General features: G+C 44.4%; 1 protein-coding gene across 4 annotated transcripts in view; it reads right to left on the reverse strand.

Annotated features, from left to right (window-relative positions):
- ARHGEF26 (Rho guanine nucleotide exchange factor 26) overlaps positions 1-15,936 on the reverse strand; it is a 144,275-nt gene extending 128,339 nt beyond the window's left edge. For 2 of the 4 annotated variants that reach the window (XR_010840596.1, XM_067033529.1), the window contains exons 1-4: positions 15,857-15,936; positions 14,054-15,187; positions 12,433-12,472; positions 8,985-9,130 (exon numbers count right to left, since the gene is read on the reverse strand). Coding sequence is in view for 2 of the 4 variants with exons in the window: in XM_067033529.1 (XP_066889630.1) it covers positions 8,985-9,130; positions 12,433-12,472; positions 14,054-15,133 (1,266 nt within the window). In the remaining 2 variants the exon portion in view is untranslated. Of the gene's footprint in view, positions 1-8,984; positions 9,131-12,432; positions 12,473-14,053; positions 15,188-15,613; positions 15,727-15,856 lie in introns of those variants that run through there. The other 2 variants (XR_010840597.1, XM_059063643.2) reach the window with 1 other exon arrangement.
- Between the last annotated feature and the right edge of the window lie 7,625 nt (positions 15,937-23,561).

The following is a 23,561-nucleotide window of genomic DNA, read 5'->3' on the forward strand; positions in this document are numbered from 1 at the left end:
GAAAATAATCTGCAATTTCCTTTCACTGGCAAAAATACTTCCTTCTGCAGAAGCTGTCCACTGGCTCTAGTCCTTATCCCCCCCAGATAACAGATATACAGATAATAAATGCCATAATAATTGTAAGACATAAGAGTACGGATTAATCATGTAGAACATCAACAGGCTATAAGTACTCTGGATAAATCAACCAAATTTGAGAAAAAAAGTGTTTAAGCACTAGTTCCACGTTTAAAGATTCAACAGTAATTTTGATGGTGACAATTTCTCTAATCAATCATCATGGAGACAAATCACTCTGTGGCTATGGCTCCGGTGAATAGCCCCAGCACTGGACCAGGAGAAGAGACACCACAAGGGGACATCTTAAGGTCAAGAGGGCAGATACAAGAATCTAATGGATGATTTTCACAAGTGCAAGCTCAGTATTATAGAGCCTTTCTCCACAGTTATTCAGAGCTCCTCAAAGTAACCAAGCCTTCTTTCCTTTCACCTAATTACACTATATTCCTACAGACTCCTATTGTTCTTGAATGCATCTGTCTACCTCCCCAAAAGAAATACCAAGTGCAGGATGAGGGAGGCTGTAATTTAATTTGATTTTGTAGTATGCAAATTCCTACCATAGGTAGTTCTAAACTATGAAGATACCAAGTTTCCTAATGTATCAAAGACATTTATTAAACCCAGGATGTAGCCAAACTGTCAAGAATTTCTCCTTTAAAATAAAAATTAAAAAGAGCCTCCAAATAGCCCCCAATAGGAAACTTCCTGGCTGCTTTCTCCACTGAGTTTTTTTGCTGTTATTTTCACTTATGGGATTAGGTTTTTGCCTTTACTCATTCATTTATACATTCACTCACAAATTCATCACATATTTACTGCAAGCCTACTGTAAGTCAGGCAATGATGTGCTAGGAATAGGATAGGAAACATAACAGACAAAAATCTCTGCTTTCATGCAGATTTTATTCCAGTGGGAGTAGATGGACAATTAACAAGAAAAGTAAATTACATAGTATGTTAGAGGGGTAAGTGTCAGGAAGACACTGGAAGAAGAGCTATATACTGTAAGCTGAGGAGACAGCAAGTGCAAAGGCCCTGAGGCAGACTGCACCTTGTACTGGAAGAACATCAGTGTAACTGAGCAACAAGCATGGGATGAGTCCACAGAGTAACCAGGGGCCAGAATACACAGCCTCCCTGGCCCCTGTAAGGCTTGGCCTTTATTTTGAGTGGAGGTAAGAAATAACTTGAGGGTTCAGAACAAAGGGACAATATCTCAGTACGTTTTAACAGGATCACAATTCAACAATAGAACTATATAGCTGCTATACGGAGAAGAGACCAAAATGGAGCCACGTAGATGCAGGGAGTTGATCTGGGAAGCAATGGGGACAATCTACCTCCACAGTGACAGGGTGGCAGCAGAGAAGTAGCTCTGTTCTTAAGTTACAGGCAACAGACTTTGCATCAAGTCGGAAGTAGGTTATGGGAGAAAGAAAAGAGTGAGCAAAGGCTCTAAGGGTTCTGACCTTCACAACTAGAAAATGGAGTCATTATTTGCTGAGAAAAAGAAGAGATTATGGGCTTCCCTGGTGGCGCAATGGTTGAGAATCCGCCTGCAGATGCAGGGGACGCGGGTTCGTGCCCCGGTCCGGGAGGATCCCACGTGCCGCGGAGCGGCTGGGCCCGTGAGCCGTGGCCGCTGCGCCTGCGCGTCCGGAGCCTGTGCTCCGCAACGGGAGAGGCCACAACAGTGAGAGGCCCGCGTACCGAAAAAAAAAAAAAAAAAAAAAGAAGAGATTATGAGAGAAGCTGATTTGGGTGGGAGAGAAGAGAGTGATCAAAAAAAAAGTCAACTTTTGGAGAGGTTAACTTTGAGATGCTGGTTAGATACCAGAAACAAAGCTGGATACCCTTGTCTGACGCTCAAGGAAAGGTCCAGTCTAGAGACAGAAACTTGAAAGTCATCAGAGTCGATGATGTCTTTAAAGCCACAAGGCTGGATGAGATCACCAAGGGAGTGCAGATAAAAGAGGAGCCGCAAGGATGGAGCCTCTGGACACCCCCCCCCAACAGGTAGAGGCTGGAAGAAAAGAGATCGAGAAGCTGCAGGTGCACTGACTTTTTCTCAAATCCTCTGACCCTCCATCACCCCGAAGGGTCCGCATAGCGTACGTGATGTTTTCTCTGCTTGGGACTCCTCCAGCCTGCACCCGCCCCTCTAACAACCACTCCGACCTGACACTTATCTGGTAGCTGATCGGATGGCAGCTCCTGTCATCTCCTCTGCCACCTTCCCTTGACTGACAGCATCTTGCCCGGACGGGTGCCCTTCCCACAGGGTCTGAGAGCAGCACAAGCAGGTCCTTCACAGCATTAACACAGCAATTCTGCAAGTACATGTGGGATAACGGGGTGTCTGTCTTGCCATTCAGGGTGTCAGTAAGGACATGAAAGCAAGGTGGAGTCTGTTTGTGCTCTATCTCCACTGCCTAGAACAGGGCCCTCCATAAAGACTAGGTCATTCATCAATCTCTCTCACCAATTTTCTGCTCAGTGAAATGAGACCCTCTTTGTCTGGGTCCCAGGTCTAGGTTTCCAGTTGAAACACCTCCTCTTGTACTTACACCAACCAATATGAAACAGCCCTGTGCTCCTGTCCTCGCACTTTCTTGGGGCACCTGTCTCTTGTGCTCCGTACCTGCCCTCAGGGCCTAAGGCACACACCTGCCACATTTTCACCACCCATTGTTCTCTCCGGAGAATCAACAACATATATATTGGCACATCTACCACTCAATTGCCCTTTGCTTACTAAGCTCCAACCAGAGTAGTTTTTTTTCTCAATCTCTATATATTTTTCAGAAGGGTGTCACAGTTCCACCATCGCTGTAATTCAGAAAAAGAAAAGCTTCTAAAGGTGACATGAACAACGTGGAAATGTACTCAATACACACAGGAAGCTACAGTGAGGTATCCCCAGTATTTGGAGATAAAGTCAAAAGAAAAAAATACTCCCAAACTGAAACTGAAAAAAACAAAAAGTATACACTAGTTTTACACATCTCCTTGTGCGTGCATTTTTCTAAAGAGAAGGTCCACGGCTCACAACTTTTATCAGATTCTCAAAGCAGGTAGAGCTCCCCAGAAAAGAAAGATGGCGAAATGCATATCCATCCTATAGCCTAACCCAGAGACCAGAAAGAACACTGAAGATCATCGTGTAGAGGCGTGAAATGATTTATAAGACACACTGTTCGGGGAAAAAAACAAGTTGTAATAGCCGCACAGTGTATCATTTATGCAAATGCACGTAATCTTTATTTTTTCCTTACATGTACACACGTGGATTTCAAGAAGACCGTTACCAAATTGAGAACAGCGTTGCCTAGAGAGAAGGCAAAAGAGATTGGGATTGCAGATATGATCAAAAGAGACTTTGGCCTCATCTGAAATGTTTAATCATTTTTCACGGAACATGTGCTATGTATTGCTTATACAGTCAAAATCAATTTTCAAAAATGTTGCGGAAACACCACAATCTAACTGTACTGAAATCACAAGAGTATACCAGAGCCCGCTCCTGCCCCAGTCTAAGCAGGCCCCGGCTCCAGCCCTGTTAGCTGGACCATGGTCTCTGCTGCGGCTCCCAGGTCCGGGCACATGGACCTCCAGTTCGGTTAAATATAAAGATACTCCAGGAGACCTACTCTCCAACTTCACAGTTAGTGCACTAGTACACGTCTAAAGCCCTGACTAAGTGTTTACATGGTAAGTACCAAAAGTAAGCCAGATGTGAAAAATGCATATGAGAAAAGGTATTAATCACCATTTAAGGTAAAAACAATAATGTTATGAGACTGCTATGTTACAAAAATGTAAATGGAAAATTCTATGACTGAAGAGATTATTTTAAGCAGCAACTCACTGAACAACTGAAAATTAATTCAGACAAGTGTGAAAAGAAAATGTAAGGGAAAAGGATGAAACTGTCGATGACCTCTAAATGCATTTCTGCAAACAGAAGGATATTCAGATTTATTACATCTGTTGAGCTCTGATTTTCAGTGGAAAACAGGGTCTTTCACAGTAAACGTGGTGTAGATTCTAAAGGAATAAGTCCCACCAAATGGAACTGCTCAAGACTCCAAAGTGTGCTATAGTTTCAACTGAATGAAATTACATTTATAATCAAATGGCCATTTTTCAAATCGCCCTTTCTCATTTGGCAGTTCCAGAAGGTAAGCCAGAGCAAGCTATTGTGTCTTACTTAGGAGCTGATTCCAGAACTCAGGAGACCAAAGTCCCAATTCTAGATATGAACCTAGTTAGCCACACGAAGGACAGCTGAAGACGTACTCTAAAGAAAACATAAAAAACCAGTTCCAGAATAGAGCTTAACATTTTGGAGCAAACTGAAGAAATACGCAAAATGATTTAAGATCACTGATAAAGCACATGTCAGCAAGTATCGAGGAAGAGTCCAGTGAGAGGATGACTCCAGTACGTGTACGTCGGGTGACTGTATTCGGGATTGAATCCAAGTAGAAAGTTTGCCTGTGTGCTTGTTTTTGACTCTGAAGCCTGAGCTCCCTTGTCAAAGGTACCTGGGGCGTCAAGGCGGTGAAAATTACACAAACACACCCCACGGCAAACAAACGGGGTCAGGGCATAGCTGGCAAGCGTGGCTTTGGGGCTGTCCCGGAACTTAACAAAACAAACACGGGTTTCGCAACTGTCATTTTTTAGTCCAACACACAGTACGTGATGGGGGGAGGGGTCAAGTTATGACAAAAAGCCAAAAGCCTTCAAGATTGATTTTTTAATTTTCGGTAATACTGTAAATCCTCCTGGGAGCCCATTAAAGGATGAAACGGATTCGAAACCTGAAGCTCCCTTTGCAGGGAGGACTCAGCTGTTACCCACCTAGCACTAACTGTAGCAGGTACCCAGTGCTCTATCCCACACTCATAATACAATCAACATTTTTCTTCAAACCCACAAGCTTTGCCCAGAGATCCAAGAACTGCTGTCTTAGTCCTCACGATGCCATTTTAGATGATTCGCTGGGCCATTCACCTGTGTATGGCAGGTTCCTTTGTCTCTGGGCACAGATCTCTGGAGGACAAAAATGACTTTTCAAATTGAAACCTCAAATTTCTTCCCCTTATGACCAACTAAAACCTGGAAACCACGATCATTCATTTCTCATATATTAGCGTTCCCCAAGGCCTGAAGAGCAGCATGAAGTTATATTCCCTGGAACAAAGAAACCTATATTTCTGATGAAGAATAGATCGATACCCTCTGACAACCCAGTGAAAGACGAGTAAGCCTGGCACCAGCTGAGGACAGTATGGAGACTCGGGCTGTGTTCCTGACAATGGAGAACGCCCCACTTCTACGTGGAGACCCTGCCAGCAAAGCCACACTGCTGCACCCATTCACGACTAAGTCACTGTAATCCAGCTAGGGAAGCCGAGACTTTCTCTAGTCTATGAAGGCCCAATGAAATGCCTCTCTTACTCGGTTCTAATTCTCCCTCATTCCTAGGTGACCACCACGCAACACTTAAACCTGTCCCAACAGCAGACACGGAGAACCACCTTTCGTGGCTGTCCAACGAAATCAAAGGAGACACATCATAAACACACTAGGACCAATTACACACAGACTGAAGGCTTCAGGACCTTACGCAACAACCAGAGATGGCTGCAAATCGCGGCTCTTCTAAAGAGTCTCCCGCACACTTCACAGTCAACCGATAAAAGTGTCATCACCTCAGGAGGCAGTCACGTGTTGGCAACAAAGACAAGAGATTTCCACAAAATAAAACAACCAACAGCAGCTAATGCACAGGTGTGCTCACACGCACCCCTCCCAAGTAGAAAGTCAAGGTAGATGCCAAATTGAGACCTCACCCCTTTGCCAGAAAACCCCCTTGTCCTATTCCCTTTCTGGGATCAAGGCCTTACGCGAGGAAGACTTCTGTGTTAAAGACAGGATGGGGGCTACCCTACTTAGTTGGTATTACTGAAAGGTAAGCATGGAAAGATGATGGAAAGTCGAAGTGTTCCAAAACCTGCCCTGAACACTGTAGCCCCTTTACAAGGAGAGATCGGGGCACAAGGTCAGACGGAGAAACGGAGGTGTCTACCCCTTATGGAAAACAGCCTGACATTTTTCATAATTCATGAAGCCTCTTCTCTTTAGGGTCCTAACTGCAACCTGGATATTTACTAATTGCTAGGCTTCTAAAAAAGTAATCCCTGCTTTCTGTTGTTTTCTCTAAAAGCCAGAGCTGCTTGCAACTTTTTAGTGGGTAGAAAACCCACCTGGGAAGGACAGAAGAGAACTTCAGGACAGTGATGACCCCTGGGGAGGAAGGAAAGAGAAAAGGACTGGAGAGGAGGATGGTTAACTGAATCTGTCTCCAAAAATAGAAGCCTGGGCTTCCCTGGTGGCGCAGCGGTTGAAAGTCCGCCTGCCGATGCAGGGGACGCGGGTTCGTGCCCAAATCCGGGAAGATCCCACGTGCCGCGGAGCAGCTGGGCCCGTGAGCCGTGGCCGCTGCGCCTGCGCGTCCGGAGCCTGTGCTCCGCAACGGGAGGGGCCACGACAGTGAGAGGCCCGCATACCGCAAAACAACAACAACAACAACAACAAAAACCAACATAGAAGCCTGAAATAAATATGTTAAAATGTTAACATCTGTTCAAGCTGGTACCTGGATGGTAGGTACCTGGAAATCTATTACACAAACTTAAGTTTTAATTTTTCTACAAGCTTGAAGTTCTTCATAATAAAAAAATTAATATGTTTTAAAAATGAAACAGAGACACAAAAGGCACAAAGAAAATACAGGCCGGTGCCCAAGTGCTGCAAGGTGGCAAGGTCCAATCATGCTGCTTTGATTAAGTGTAACTGCCACCAACACAATAAATACACACAAGCCTCCTGGGAACACGTGAATCCAAGATAACACACGCTGCAGTTAGAACCCATTTTATAGCTGTACATTTTATCACTGGATAGTTTTCCCGTATCAATCTTGTTATCCAAAAGGTGCATCAGCACATCGATCCTTTGCCAAATAAAACACATGCCCATATTTGAAGCTGTAGTGAAGGACATGTCGTACTGTTTCAGGGTGCATTTGTTAATCTAAATGAAAGCCAAACTCCAGGAGGCATAAATATGGCAGCCTGGTTTTTGGTACTAAAGCTAAGCTGGAGAAGAGTGTAAGTGACACAGAAGTCCACATTTTTGTTTAGCACTCAGAGAACACAGCAGAAGGATTTAGGCCTGTGCTAACAAGCACAGCTGCCGTCCCAGAGGAAGAACTCAAAAGAGTCCACAGTTTTCTTCTTGAGGGTCTTCTACCAAATGGTCCACACCAACAGTGGAATGACAGCCATTTAGAGCCGTCTTGGCCTGTGTGGACCTTGTCACCAGTTTTTCCAAGTATCTGCATTGGTATATAATACCACAAGATCATCAGATCAGGGAATAAGGCTACCAACATGCCGGTTCTGTGGACAGATGATACCACCTCACCACTGCGAAACTCACAGAAGCGTCACGGAAGATGCAAACCGTTAGCACAGGGGCCAAGCCTGGCCCGTAGATATTGCTGGGCTCATACGACATTTTTGAAAACGTGAATTAGGATAATACTCGTCAAAGTCTGGCTTTCTGTATTCTCTTCTTTAAATATCAGAAAATACCGTAACACGGGGCTGGTTTGAACTAAGCGTGCGCTGTTCAACTCATACAAGGCCTATGGGCCCCAGTCCCCGCCACCTGCCGTCACCCACACTCACCAGCATCACTTCTAACACTACCTGCTCTGCCCCCGTAGGCATTTTAATCTGCGGCATAACGCTAAGGGCGTCGCACCGTGGGGGGACTGGGACTACATAACTTCTCCTTAGAACAAAATTAGGGGGTGTGAGAGAGACAGGAAGAAAGGGCTTGGTTTCTAGAGTTCTGAATTCCAGTACAGGGCAGAAGAGGAGAGGAAGAGCATGAGCCAGAGGTTGCCCATCCTCATTATCAACATGCACCCACTTCCACGGTCAAGTTTACGAGCGCCAACATATACAACTTCTTCCCTGATGCTGACGGGTTCCCGAAACACATGAGATTCCTGACTCTGAACAATGCTCATTTCGGCTTCAGAGGGAATCACTTCTGCTCCCGTACTGCCAAAGGACTCACAGAGGTGCACTGGCCTGTTTTTCATGCAACACTCCCACCACCCAAGCCAGCCACGGGAATTCCCTCCTACCTGGTAATGCATCAGATGCCCACAGATGCTGTACCCAAAGTCACGTCAAGGAAACTAAGCATCACACTGGGACACTGTTAAGCCAGGAGGAAAAGAAATTACGGCTGAAAACAAAAGATGTTGGATGCAGAGAGGAGAAATTACTCAACACAAAAGTAAGTGTCAGATACTCGCAAACACAAGATGCACACGGGAAGACAGAACAGAATGCCATTCGTTAACCATTTTCAAGAACATATAAATGTGTCCCTATCACATGAGATTTCCAAGGAAGAAGCGTACTAAGTTTCCTGTTGTGTGTAGGTACATATACATGTATCATACATATACGTATGTCTATATAGCCATAATTACGATAAAGCTCGGGATCTATTAAGCTACCACTACATACACACTCTATAAAGAAAACAAGAAAAGATACTAAGTAGAAGAGTTTCCAGGGTCCATAGTACATCAGTCTTTTATTTTATAAAAACCTGATAAATTTTCCTGATCAGAATTGTCAAAGTTCATGTTCTCACTGGTGCCTGCAGAGTTTCAAGAAATAGTTCACAATCTAAAAAGAAGAGTCTTTCTCCTTAGGGTTACAGGATCACTGGAAGAAAAAATTAAAACCACAGCCAGGCATAATGTCCACAACTTGGTCTTCTCACTCCCGCAGACAGAAAAAGAGAAGGTACACACTCACCGCAGACAACTGGCTCCACGTGGACCTCAGCGGCTTATGGTGAATCACAATTTTTTCGTCTGATTTCTGTTCTTTGGGCTCCGACTCTTCATCAGAGTCAATGTCAAGGGCCTTTTCTTTGTAGTTCTGATACAGAACAGCGTTTTCTGCAAGAAAACCAAATCCTACATGTCACTAATTGCCCCCCCATCGTGATGCTACTTGTTCTAAACAAACATCTGTATTTGTACGTATATGACGTTTGGTCTCCAGTTACACAAGAGACAAATGGATTTTGTCACTGAAGAGTCATTAACAAAAAGTGATTTTCTCACTCACACAGCTCTATCCCCAATTCATCTGCAGGGGAAGGGCCCACACATTAAATGCCAACTGAAGCAGAGTTTCCATGTCTCTGTCCACTACCCGTGAAGGTCATGTCCCGTTACATCACTGTTTTTTAGGTTAAATTGAATTTGCACCCTTTTATCTGTCTATCTATTTAACAAATATTTACTGTACACCCACAATGTGCCAAGGGCTGAGAGTAAATAGAAAATGAAAGACCCTTCCCACGCCCTCATGAGCTAAAAACTGAATGAGAAAAATAGTCAGTCATTGATTCATGTATTCATTCAACTGATATTTAGAAAATGCCTACTAGATGCTAACGACCGCTAGGCACTGGGGATACAACAACGAACAACAACAGAAAAAGACAAAAATCTCATTCTCTGTGGAGCTGACATCAGAGTGAGGAGAGAAAGACAATAAACGAACAAGTGACTTTTATAATATATCAGATGCTGATAAATATCATGGAGAAAAATAAAAGAGGGAAAGGGGGAGCATGTTACAAGGGCTGATACATAGATTTTAAACAGGGTGGTTTAGGAAGCCCTCACAGAGGTGACGTTTAAGCAAAGATCTAAAAGAAGTGAGAAAGTAAGCCAGCTGTACAGCTGGGGAAAGAACATCCCATCAGAGAGAACAGCAAGTACAAAGGCCCTGGGGCAGGAGTCTGTTTGGTGCATCTATATGTACAAGGATTAGCAAGGAGGCCTGTGTGTGTGGCTGGAATACGGTAAGGGAGGGGAGAAAGTATAGAAGTTGGGGGTTAGGATGAATAGAGGGCAGACTTGCCTCAATGTCATTGAAAGGACTTTGGTTTTTTACTCCAAGTGAGAAGGCAAGTCATTTTAGAGTTGAGGACACAATGATCTTGCACAAATGCATACCTACATACCCAAAGATTTACATACAGGGGCTCTGAGAACAGACTGTCAGCAGGATATGATCTAGTCTGGGGGTCAGAGAGGTGTTAATGAGCAATATCTTAAGATCTGAAAGCTGAGAAAGCACAGAGCTACAGAAAAAAAGCACATGTAAGAGCCCCGAGGCAAGAGGACATATATTACCTTAGAAGAACAAAGGAAGGTCATTCACTGGAGTATGGGTGTCTAGAGGACAAAGGGTGTAAGGTGAGTTTAGGGGGAAGAGCCAGACAGTCCAAAGAAGCAGAGTTTTGCAGGCGATGTTAAAGAACTGGATTTTATCCTGAGCCCAAAAGGACTGAGTTTCTTTCATACTGTAAGGGTTGTCTTTTATCCCGATTGCAATGGGAATCCACTAAAAGGAAAAGACTTTATTAGACTGGAAAAGCAAAATATTGACTCCTTAAGGGACTAATTAGGATGCTACTGAAGTGATGAGTGAAAGACAGTGGAGACTTGGGGGGATGGGCTGGATATGGGGGTCAACTGGATATGGTGGGAAGGATGTCTCCTAGCTCTGTAAGTCCCACGATGGAAAAGTAGGAAATGGGAACTCCAGAAGAGATGCACCTTTAGAGGAAAGATTATGAGTTTGGTTTGGGACATACTACTGAGTTCGAAATGCTTTTCCCATCTACTGAAGCCAGAAAACATCGGCCTCACCCCTCAGCAACTACTGCATGTTCCATGTGCACCATTACTAAAGTAATACTGGAATCTATGCAAGATTTTACTGTTCTCTGACTGTTATGAATACGTAAAGCAGATCATGAGGGTGTAGACTGAGTTCCCCCTACCTCTGCGGTGTCCTTTAAGGTACTTAGTGTGTGTATGCACACATTATTCATATACATTCATTCATTCTCACAACAACGTGGGCAATAGTATTACTGGCTTCATTTTACCCAGGATGAGACTGAGGCTCAGTGAGGTTAAGAGGCTTGTTCACTGTCACTCAACTGATGAGTAGAAGCAGGACAGGAACTCAGGCCCCTGGTTCCAACATCACAGGTTCCCACCACTTAACCACTCAGCTTCCTGACTTACATTCCTGTTAGTCATTAACTGTTAGGCTCCTGCATCCCTCATGTACACATATGTGAAAAAGAATTTCTAGGTCATCACATCTGAGAAGAGAGGAGAGGGTGCACAGACACAGCTCCTTGTAAAAGGAAACAACATAAAACTAGTTAGGATGAAGGTCTGTCCTCAGACTTCAAAAAAGCTCGACATTTTTAACCCTTTGAGGCAAAGGTCTCCAAACCACTATCAAATTCCAGAAGATGCAAAGCATCTCTCAAAATTGATATTAGGTAGATGCTCTGTTCACTGCACAGTCATAACGGGGTAAAAGAGGAAGCAAACCGGACTAAGAACCAGATCTCTGTCCTAATCCTGGCTGTGTGAAAGTGCATAAGGTACTATAAACTCTCCGAGCTTCCAGATTCCTCAATTATAAAATCTGAATGTATCTCAGCCAGCTAAAGTACTGTATCTGGGTTTCTTCCTCATAGAGAACCGTTTTCTAAGATTGGTACAGTAAATACACTTTTATAAACTGGTCATGTTTTAATGATTTAATGAGACCTGATTTTTATAAGAATTATATAGGGAGGGCTTCCTTGGTGGCACAGTGGTTGAGAGTCCGCCTGCCGAAGCAGGGGACACGAGTTCGTGCCCCGGTCCGGGAAGATCCCACGTGCCGCGGAGCGGCTGGGCCCGTGAGCCATGGCCGCTGCGCCTGCGTGTCCGGAGCCTGTGCTCCGCGACGGGAGAGGCCACGACAGTGAGAGGCCCCCATGCCGGAAAAAAAAAAAAAAAAAAAAACTAAAAACATTAAGTCAGAGGAAATATGACTTAAGATCTAAATGCCAAACTTAATTTTTTAACTAAAGGGCTAGAGCTTGCCCTAACTCTTTCTCCACTTCTTGAGGGAGGTGGGGATGGAGTCAGAGTAGAGAAGAATTAAAAATCCCAGAACATTGGTCTGACAAAGTCATCTGTTTACAAAGAATGCCATTAATTTTACTCACTGCTGGTGAATTTAGCTTAGTGCAGAGCTTTGTGCTGTATAATGTGTGAAGAAGGTGTACATTTTTCTCATCTTGTGTTTTTGTAACTTCAGCTGGATTTCAACTTATAATTGATATTCCACATTGAAACAGCAATAAAAGTCTGGAAAATCAAATGCTTACCTTCCCCATCAAATGTTCCTTGTCCTTTCAGCATTTTTTTCTAAGAAACAAGAAAAGCAAAAAGAGGAAAAGCAAAGCAAACTATGTATGAATGAGCCAAACAGAAAATACAGCTATTTTAAGAAAAAGCACTTTTTTGGTTGTTACATTCATTCGACTTCCAAAGGCATACAGCAGATGATCCCTGGAGCAGTTCACTCATATGACTACTACAGCTCACTGAAAAGGTGAAATGACATGTACAATGTCCCCCACGCTCCGTCAATACAGCTTGAGAATCCTCAGATGACCAGCAGTCCGGCTTATTTCATTACTCGTGATTCACCATCACTGTTAAATTGAGGGCTTCCCTGGTGGAGCAGTGGTTGGGGGTCCGCCTGCCGATGCGGGGGACACGGGTTCGTGCCCCGGTCCGGGAGGATCCCACGTGCCGCGGAGCGGCTGGGCCCGTGAGCCGTGGCCGCTGCGCCTGCGCGTCCGGAGCCTGTGCTCCGCAACGGGAGAGGCCACAACGGTGAGAGGCCTGCGAACCGCAAAAAAAAAAAAAAAAAAAAAAAAAAAAAAAAAAAAAATTGAACTCTGCTATACTTGCAGAGTTGGAGGGGGATAAAAAAAACCACATAAAATGTTATGGAACTTCTTTAAGGCCGTGGGATCTAAAATAAAAGTCTTGCTTGTGTATTACACATGTGACATTTATATAGACTCTCTGATTAATCAAGAAAAGATGTGGGTGCCAAAACGAATTCCTGCCCGATTGCTGAGATCTGTCTTGCGTCTGGAGAAGACAGCACATGCACACTCCAAAATCTCCTTCCCTCGTTTTCCCTATTTCTTGATGTCATATTTAGTAATATTTTAATGAGCACGGCTCCTAGGTCTTTATCTGGGAGCAACACCACACCATTCACTGGAACCTGAAGTTTTCTGCTACCAACTTGTTAAATGCACTCAAGGATGAAGTGGGCACAAAATGGGAACAAGATACAACTACAGGCAGCGGTGAGAGAAACCAGAAACAGCAGAGGCGACAAACTATGCCTTTTGTGATCTGGCCAATGACTTTTAAAATTCACATTTTACCTGAATGATATTTACCATGTGATCACCACTGAGAAAAATAATTCAGTAATTAAATCGTCAGTGTAAGTAATTAAAATAATTAAGAGGCTCAAGGGAAATCAGTTTTCCTGTATCAGCTGTGATGAATCAGCAGCGAATGACTGACATTTCTAAACAAGCACCAGGCAGCGCCAACCACATAATCAAGAGTGCAGATCCACACCTGCCCACCATACCCTTTTCAGCTACCCGTATTAACACTGTTCGGGGATCACTCGGCCAATACTTAATTTTCTGTGTTTTTTTTCCCCCATTTGTCCCCCACTTTTTGCCCGAAGTTAGAAAACAATGAGAGTTTCGGTTCCTCCCATGAAGCTGCATTAACCTGGGCTGTGCCTGCCAGTAACAGCATGGGCAGGAGATAAATGTGCACGGGTCTGACCAACAAACACGAGAATTAACAAATAACAATAACCTCTCGTTTCCTCTGTGCCCCTCCTCTCCACCCCCATGGCCTTCACTTGTGGCTTGGTGAACGCCTAACTTGCGACATGCTTACCTTTATCCTTCCCAGGCTGGTAAACTTCTCCTTGTCTTCCATCACTGCTTTCAGAATAGGCTGGGACATTCTGTTTTTCTTCTTCGAGGTGGTAGGACTGTCAAAGTCCACGCCACTGACCACCGCCCTGCGATAGGACGTGGACCTCAAGCCTCTCCGCAGAGACCCCGGACTGTCCAAGTCGTTCTCCGCCTCGCCCTCGTCCTCTGCGGGGCCCAGGGGCGCTCCGAGGCCCTCCACCATGCTGCGCACCTTAAGCAGTCTCTTGCAGGGCTCCACATTCTGACTGTTGGATTTACTTATTTTAATTTCCGAGGCCAGGCTCTTCGGAATGATCTGCTGTTTCCCCACTTTGAGGGCGGCGGGGCTGTTTGTGCTCAAAACCACTGAGGGATTCTCCAGGAGCTCGTTCTCCTGTGAGGGAAGCCTTTGGAGGGGGAGTTTTTGCTCCAAAGACCTTTTGTGCGGCGCGGGAGAGAGTCTCGAAGGTCCCCGCTCGGGGCCCTTCGCCATCTGGCCGGACAGCGAACGGACGCCTGGGGGGGCGGTATTAGGGGTAAGCGCATTTGCAGCAGGCGAAAGCAGGGGGCCGGCGGGGAATCCGGCCCTGTCCCCCTCGGGGCTGCAGGGGGCAGGCGCACGAGAAGTCCGCGGGCGGTGCAGCGGCTGCTGCACGAGCGAAGTCGCAGTGCCCTTCGCTGGGGATTTGGGGAAGCCGCCCGACGCCGCTCCGGGTTCCTGGGGTGACTTGGGCCGTGGAAGCCGAGGAGAAACAGCCCTGTACTCCGGGGAGACGGTCCTCCCATTGGTCACCAACCTCCGATGGGCGCACAGCAGCAGGGGGCTCCTCTGGATCGTCCTGCCGTCGGAGGCGGTGGGCACCTGGGCCGGAGTCTGCGCCGCGGGGAGCATCCCTCGGTCCTCCACCGGGAAATCCGTGATCAGCAACCCGCTGGGGCTCTGGTAGGACTGGGGCCTCGGCTTGCTCCGGCCCAGCAGCGGGGGCTGAGGGGTTGAACGCCTCCGCCACAAAGGGGTTAAGCTGTTGCTGGAAAAATCTACTTCGGTCTTGCCCTCCATAGCAGAGCCTCGGGCGTCAGCCCCGCGGGGCGAACAGCACCCAGTGAGTCTTGCCTAAAGAGGAAAGAAGTCATGGAACTTTGCCTCCGGACAACCAGGAACGCCTTGCAGACACGCGCGCTCTGAGCCCGGGGATCTCCCGGCTGCCGCGCGGGACACAACTGCGCGTCAATTACCCGCCCTTTCTGGGGCAAAAACTGCGCTCACCGCGCCGAGCAGTCCAGTACAGATATCTGGGCTGTGCCCAGGCGGATTAATCCAATCACTTCCGCGTCTTTCCCGCGCCCAAAGACCACCCGCACGGAAAGAGACAGCCACCAATTCGCCGGGTGCAAACTGATGCACGAGAAACTTGGGACGAGTTCAGCTTTCTCGGGAAACTCGCCGCGGGACGCTCCCCTCCTCCGCCAGCCAGCCGCCCGCCCCCGTCGGTGGTCCCCTAGCGCTCTAGCTAACTGCCCGTCTCCCAGGCGGATTTACCTTAAGGGCTGTGCAGAGCCCAAGGCCAAAGAGCACCCACCGCCCCGTGGGTGGCCCGTATCCCAAACCGAATCGCGGCGGCAGGAGCTCTGGAGAGCTCTGCAGGCGACCAGGCGTCGGCTCCGCCCCTAAGCTTGACCCCGCCCACAGCCTTGGCCACTCCCGGGCCCGCCTCAGTCGCAGCCATCCTGGAGCCGCTGCCCTCCCGCCCCCGTCTCTCGTGAAAAAAACGCACAAGCGCACCTGAGCTGGGTGCCGAGCTCCCGGGATCCGGGCCGCGAGATGCGGGAAGGGGGCGGCGTGGGAGCTCCGAGCGCGCAGGTCCGTTGCCTGGAGCACAGCGTGGGAACGAGTGTGGGAGCCCTGCCAGGATGTAATTTACGAAGCCCTGGGCCCCCGGAGATCTTCCCGGGTAGAAACCCGGAATGCCGAGCAGAGTAGGGTCTGTGAAATGCGTGAGCTGGAGCGCGTAGCTCTGAACGCAGAAAGCCAGACGCCTCTCAGCATTCGGGTTGTCTTAAAACACAAATCCGATGCCTTGCTCCCCTGCTTAAAATATCTTACAGACTGATAAGTTTTCTTGTTTGTGCCTGGAGTATTTCCGGAGGTATACTTACAGCCAGCTCGGGGGAGGGGAAACTGGGTACCTAGGAAACCGGAGGGAGGGAGTGTTTTCATTCAATGATCTTTGGATCTTGTATACTTTGGATTGCGAATGTTACCTATTAAAAGTGAACGCAATTTAAATTACAAAAAAAGCGTATTGGTTTCTAAGCATACACAGAATAAAATTCAAAATCCTCTCCATAGCTTATGAGGCCCTACAGGAAGTGCTCACGTCTGTAGCCTAGTCTTTTCCCGCAACACTTGTTCCTTCACTGTTTTTAGGCCACACCCAAAGTTTGACAGCCTCAGAATCTTCCCTTTTATTCCTCCTTGACCTTCTGACCTGTCACTCCATCAGAGAGGCCTTCCCTCTTGAATCAGATTATGGCTTATTTATTTTCCCAGCCACCTGTTCTCTTCCTTTTCTCCACTTGCCACAATACGCAAATACATTTAATCATATATTCATTTTTATGTTTATCTGTTTTATCTTCTTTTGACTGAAAGCTGCAAGAGGGCAGGGGCCACGTTTCTTTATTACCGCCTCTGTATTCCAGGCACATAGAGGGCACTTAGCAAATATTTGTTGAATGAACGAATGAATGAATGAGAGGAGTGATGCGAACACAATGGCCGACTGCCCGAGTGCTCCGTCGCCAAGTAGTAGAAAGTTGGTTGCGTCCTGGACAAGCTCCAGCTGTGTGAGAAGAATAAGGCAAAGTTGAGAAGACAGGTGATTTGTAGACCATAAGATCTGTATAATTAATTCTATCAGCAAGACATATGGGCTGCTCTCCAAGTTCTCTTTTTTGGCATTCACGCAGCCAGTAAGGATATATCGAGCATCCACTGAGTGCCCCTGTTTGCCCTGGACAGGTTGAATGTGATGGCCAGAAATATTAGGAGGCAATCTCTGGGTGGTGGTGAGATGAAGCCTGATGTTTTTCATGCTTATTTATACTTTGCTATACTTTCCAAATACTGTACATTAAATATATGTTACTTTGATCTGAGATATTTTGTAAACTAGAAGAAATGGCATCAAAACATTTATAAGAATTTTTTCTATGAAAAGAAATTTACCACTTCGGTTGGAAGAAATATGGCTGCTTACATACTTATACCTACCCACTTTTTAATATAGGACATTTTCTATACTAACCCATACTACTTTTATATTGGAAAAATATAATACATTTAATTTTAAAAGTGCTTAGCGAATGACAAATGAAATGCCACAATTCAGAATGCAATTTGTGACTTACTTTAAGAAGTTGTTAATGGTGATGTGAGAAGCTAGCTTCTCTTCAAATTATGTTGGTTCTGCAAACAAGCCTAACTGATAATTGTGAAGAAATCTCAGGATCTCCCTACCTCATTCCTAAGCAACAACATAATACCCACCAAAACAAGAACAAGGATAAAACACCAAGCTCTGTTCCTTCACTAAGGGAAGCTTGGAAATTCACAGATCTACTGCCCATTTTAGCCTCCATTCAACTTACCACATCTATTCAAATCTAGGACATCTTTGATTGTATGTACCACCAAGAAAGAAAAAGAGCTGCCAATCAAACTATGACACAATGTGTTGTCACATAGGATCTTTTTAATACTTATTGAAACAGTGCTTTTAGACTTGGATATAAATTTTTCAGCAATGTGCATATTTAGAAAAGGAAAATATAAGCAAAATAAATTGATTAAAGTATTTCTACAAATTCTGTACACAGAGTCTAATTCTCCTGAATCCCTTTTCACACAGAACATCAATAAGTGTGTTTTTCCACACAATATCATTGATAGTATAGCATTTCTTAAAAGGATGTCCTAGCCTTGTCTCTGAGATTTGCTTCCTATCCAGACACATTCTTCAAGTTTGATGCTGGCATAATCCTATTTGACTAAAAGCATAGTTTTCTTGTTCAACTGAATTATATGTCACTACATATAATGTAGCCTCTCTGTTAACAGCCAGAAGGAAGTTTCTGGCAAACTGAAGCTCCAGGCCTTCACTAATGACCTGTGTGATACATGAATTGGTTATATTAGCCTCTTGTTGTTTTGGAATTTCTTTCATCTAATCTGACACATCTGGCAATTTCTCCTGCCTTCAACTGCATTTCTTAGCATATGGCTTTGACAAATGTAGTATTAAATTGCACAGAACTCAGTAAAATGATGAAATTCGAGTAGTTATAACCATGTTCATAAATACAAAGGCAATGCCAACTATATCAGGACTGCCACCTGGCCATTGGCTGTTTCTTTAATAGTAAGACACATCCCAGTTTCAGAGATGTTACAATGTGAGCCCAAAGTACTTCTAAGAATTGGAGAAATACAGTATGTTAAACTATTAGGAATGATACATTCCACTGGCAAATTCTGATTGGTATATATTTTTAATGAAAAAATTTTAATTTCTTCCCAGTTTTACTGAGATATCATTGACATATAACATTGTAGTAGTTTAAGGTGTACAACATGATTTGATATACGTATATACAAGTAAGTCCCATACATACAGACGAGTTCCGTCCTGAGAGTGTGTTCATAAGTCCAATTTGTTCGTAAGTCCAAAAAAGTTAGCCTAGGTACCCAACTAACACAATCAGCTATATAGTACTGTACTGTAATAGGTTTATAATACTTTTCAGGCAAGTAACACATAAAAAACAAACAAACAAAAAATAAAGAAAACATTTTTAATCTTACAGTACAGTACCTTGAAAAGTACAGTAGTACGGCACAACAGCAGGCATGCAGGGGCTGGCATTGAGTGAACAGGCAAGAAGAGTTACTGACTGGAGGAGGAAGAAGAGGTGGGAGATATTAGAGCTGCAGGATCGTCAGCGATAGGAGACGGAGGGCAAGCTGCAATTTCACTCATGCCTGACGTAGATGAACGCACGTTCACATCTGAAAGTTCACAACTTGAAGGTTTGTATGTAGGGAACTTACTGTATGGTGAAATGATTATCACAATTTAGTTAATATCCATTACCTTGCATAGCTACAAGTTTTTTTTCTTGTGATGAGAACTTTTATGATCTGCTCTCTTAGTAACTTGCTTTTTTTTTTAACATCTTTGAGTATAACTGTTTTACAATAGTGTGTTAGTTTCTCCTTTACAACAAAGTGAATCAGTTATACATCTACATATGTTCCCATATCTCTTCCCTCTTGCGTCACCCTCCCTCCCACCCTCCCTATCCCACCCCTCTAGGTGGTCACAAACCACCGAGTTGATCTCCCTGTGCTATGCGAGAGCTTCCCACTAGCTATCTATTTTACATTTGGTAGTGTATATATGTCCATGCCACTCTCTCAATTTGTCCCAGCTTACCCTTCCCCCTCCCCATATCCTCAAGTCCATGCTCTAGTAGGTCTGTGTTTTATTCCCATCCTACCCCTAGTCTCTTCATGACATATTTTTTTTTAGATTCCATATATATGTGTTAGCATATGGTATTTGTTTTTCTCCTTCTGACTTACTTCACTCTGTATGACAGACTCCAGGTCTATCCACCTCACTACAAATAACTCAATTTCGTTTCTTTTTATGGCTGAGTAATATTCCATTGTATATATGTGCCACATCTTCTTTATCCATTCCTCTGTCGATGGACACTTTCAAATATACAATACAGTATTGTTAACTGTAATCACCATGCTGTACATTACATCCCAGATCTTATTTTTCTTATAACTGGAGGTTTGCACCTTTTGACCACCTTCACCCATTTCCCCCCAATGACATATTGAACTATTAAAATATTCAGTGGTATAATACAGGGTCTTAGAGGCTGAGATACCAATTATTGCTACATTTACTAAACAAATTTGCACTTATCACCACTTATGTGTCTGGAATAATAATTAAGCTAATTTTAAAGTGCAGTTTGCTAACTAGTGTTATTATTACCTTGAAGTTAAATCTCATGCAATCTTTTTTTTTTTGGCCACACCATGAGTCTTGCAGGATCTTAGTTCCCAGACGAGGGATCAAACCCAGGCCCCAGCAGTGAAAGCACAGAGTCCTAACCACTAATACTTATTGGGTGCATTTAAGTGCTAAGCACTGGGCCAGGCCTTCCTGAAGTTTATAACTTGCTGATTAACAACATCTGAAACATTAAAATAAAAATTAAGGCACCTAAGCTGAGTAAGGTGTATGATAAGCTCTCTGTTCTCTGAAAGCCTCTGTGAAGGAGTCTGGGTAGAAGTGGACCAGAAGAATAGGTAAAATATCACGAGATGGAGAAGAAGAGAAGGGCATCTGAGAGACATGTCCCAGCATGAGCAAAAACATGGGGGCATGGCTTGGGAACTGATATTTATTAAGTGCCAACTATATTTCAGGAACTAATTTAATCTCAAATTAATCCTGTCTCCACTTAAATAATGAAGAAGCTGAGGCTCTAAAAGCTCTTCTCATACTGCTGGAAAGTGCTTGAGTCAGAATCCTAACTCAGATCTGTCAGGCTTCAGAGCCCATGAGCTCCACATACCAGAAACTAAAATCACAAGAACAGGGAACGGGCATTTAGAAGTTGTGGGAGACAGATTTGGCTAAATGTGGGGAGAATAGAATGTGGTGTGTTACATAAACTGAGGGGTCTGGATTTTACTTGGATAACATCTGACACTCTCTGAAAGTATTACATTTAAACTTGGCTATCTTTTAAAACGATAAATCTGATAACACCAGTCTCAGAGATAAAATAAATAAATAAAAATAAACAGATTTGTTTGTGCGTTAAAAAAATCCACCTAAACCCCTAAAATCTGAGGGAAACCTTATCTTGGAAGGAAATTACAGAAAAATATTTAAATATATACATAACAGACAAAGCGTTATAGCAATATCACTCACAAATCTATAAGGAAAAGATAACAGTGGAAAAATAAGCAGAGTGAGAATACAAATTTTAGAGAAGACACAAGTGCCTTCTATACATAAAAACACACTCAGGCCCAATAGCAATAATAAAATTAAAATAGTAATGAGATCATAGTTTTCCATCCATTAGATCAACAAAGATTTTAAAAAAAAAACCCACTGTTGGTAAAACTGCTGGCAAAAGAGGGTTCTGACTCATTCATGGTAACAATGTAAACAACCTTTCTGAAGAGCAATTAGATGATACTTAATAAAAACCTCGAAAACAGGAAAATCTTCAACCTAGTAATTCCATACACAGGAAATAATCCTGAGGAAATAATCTTTGATGTGTAAAAAGAAGTATATTGTTCAAAGATGTCCGTCAAAGCATTTCTTAAGGTGGCAAAAGATTAGAAGCAGACTTTATCATTAGAAGACTCACTAGTAAATCATGATGTAAAATGCAACCACCAAAAATAATAGTGTAGATATATAATTACTCATACAGAAATTCAAAATCCGATAAGTGAGGGAGAAAAGCTACTTTTAAACACATTATGCAGAATGTCCTACTCTGAGGGTTTTTTTAAATTGATTTATTTATTTATTGGCTGTGTTGGGTCTTCATTGCCGCACACAGGCTTTTCTCTAGTTGTGGAGAGTGGGGGCTACTCTTTGCTGCATTGTGCAAGCTACTCATTGCGGTGGCTTCTCATTGCGGAGCACGGGCTCTAGGTGTGCAGGCCTCAGTAGTTGTGGCTCGCGGGCTCTAGAGCGCAGGCTCAGTAGTTGTACAGCACTGGGCTTAGTTGCTCCGCGGCATGTGGGATCTTCCCGGACCAGGGATCAAACCCGTGTCCCCTGCATTGGCGGGTGGATTCTTAACCACTGCGCCACCAGGGAAGTCCCGAGTTTTTAAAAATGCAAATAGCTATGTGTAAATACTTAATGCTGAGATTTGTAACATTCAAAACGTTAGCATGTCCACCTCTGGTACCAAAATTAAAAGTGGTATTTCAGTTATACTTTGCTGTGAAACAAACCACCTTACCACTTAGTGGCTTAACACAGCAAATGTTATTAGTTACTGCTCCTCACCATTCTGTGGGCTGCTGTGGTGTGTCCTTCTTCTCCTGCAGGTCTCCCGGGGCTCTCGCACGCTGCTGCTGCAGCCAGCTGTGCGGCAGGCTGGATTGGAAGGGCGCACAGAGCCTCACTCACTCGTCCGACGGTTGGTTGGTGCTGGCTGTTAGGTGGGGCTCCTCAATTCTCCCTTTCTCAGATCTTAAACATCCTGGACAGGCTTAGTATCCCTGGTACAATGAAGTGATGAGTCAAAATGACAAAGAAAAAATCTGGAAAGGATCTTTGAAAAAGAGGTTTTGTGAATTGATTAGTTCTCACTGGGGAAAAAAAAAGTTCTTAAAAAAAGACTTTCTAAATACATGGTTCTGAAGAACCTAGGGGCAGGACAGGAATAAAGACGCAGACGTAGAAAATGGACTTGAGGAGCTTCCCTGGTGGCGCAGCGGTTGAGAGTCCGCCTGCCGATGCAGGGGACGCGGGTTCGTGCCCCGGTCCGGGAGGATCCCACGTGCCGCGGAGCGGCTGGGCCCGTGAGCCGTGGCCGCTGACCTGCGCGTCCCGAGCCTGAGCTCTGCAATGGGAGAGGCCACGACAGTGAGAGGTCCGCGTACGACAAAAAAAAAAAAAAAAAAAAAAGGAAAGAAAATGGACTTGAGGACATGGGGAGGGGAAAGATAAGCTGTGACCAAGTGAGAGAGTGGCATGGACATATATGCACTACCAAACGTAGCGTGGCTAGCTAGTGGGAAGCAGCCGCATAGCACAGGGAGATCAGCTCGGTGCTTTGTGACCACCTAGAGGGGTGGGATAGGGAGACTCGAGAGGGAGGAGATATGGGAATATATGTATATGTGTAGCTGACTCACTTTGTTATACAGCAGAAACTAACACAACATCGTAAAGCAGTTATACTCCAATAAAGATGTTAAAAAAGAGAGACTTTCTCACAGCCCTTATAATAATGATTTATATATTACCCTGTGTTTTAAAACGCTTTTTTTGAGCACTGACAATATACCAGACCCTCCTTGAACTGCTTCCAGTGTGTTAAATGACTTAACCATCACAACCTTAGGAGGTAGAAACTACCACCGTCTCCAGTTGATAGATGAGGAAACTAAAACGCAGAGAGGTTAAGCACCCATGCAGTCTTGCTCCAATCGGCCTCATAACTATTACCCCATCATATTGATATTATTTGTGATTCCATTATTCATTTCTGTTCATCTTTTTCACAAATAAAATGTAAGCACCCCATTGTCAGTTTTTTCTCTACCTCCTATAGTTCTTCAGTCACGAACAGATTGATCCATCGATGATAAGATCCAGAAGGGAGAGCAGGCAAACCCGGAGAGGTCATCTAATGAG

This window comes from Kogia breviceps, chromosome 5 (genome assembly GCF_026419965.1).
Source record: "Kogia breviceps isolate mKogBre1 chromosome 5, mKogBre1 haplotype 1, whole genome shotgun sequence".
Taxonomy (NCBI): domain Eukaryota; kingdom Metazoa; phylum Chordata; class Mammalia; order Artiodactyla; family Physeteridae; genus Kogia; species Kogia breviceps.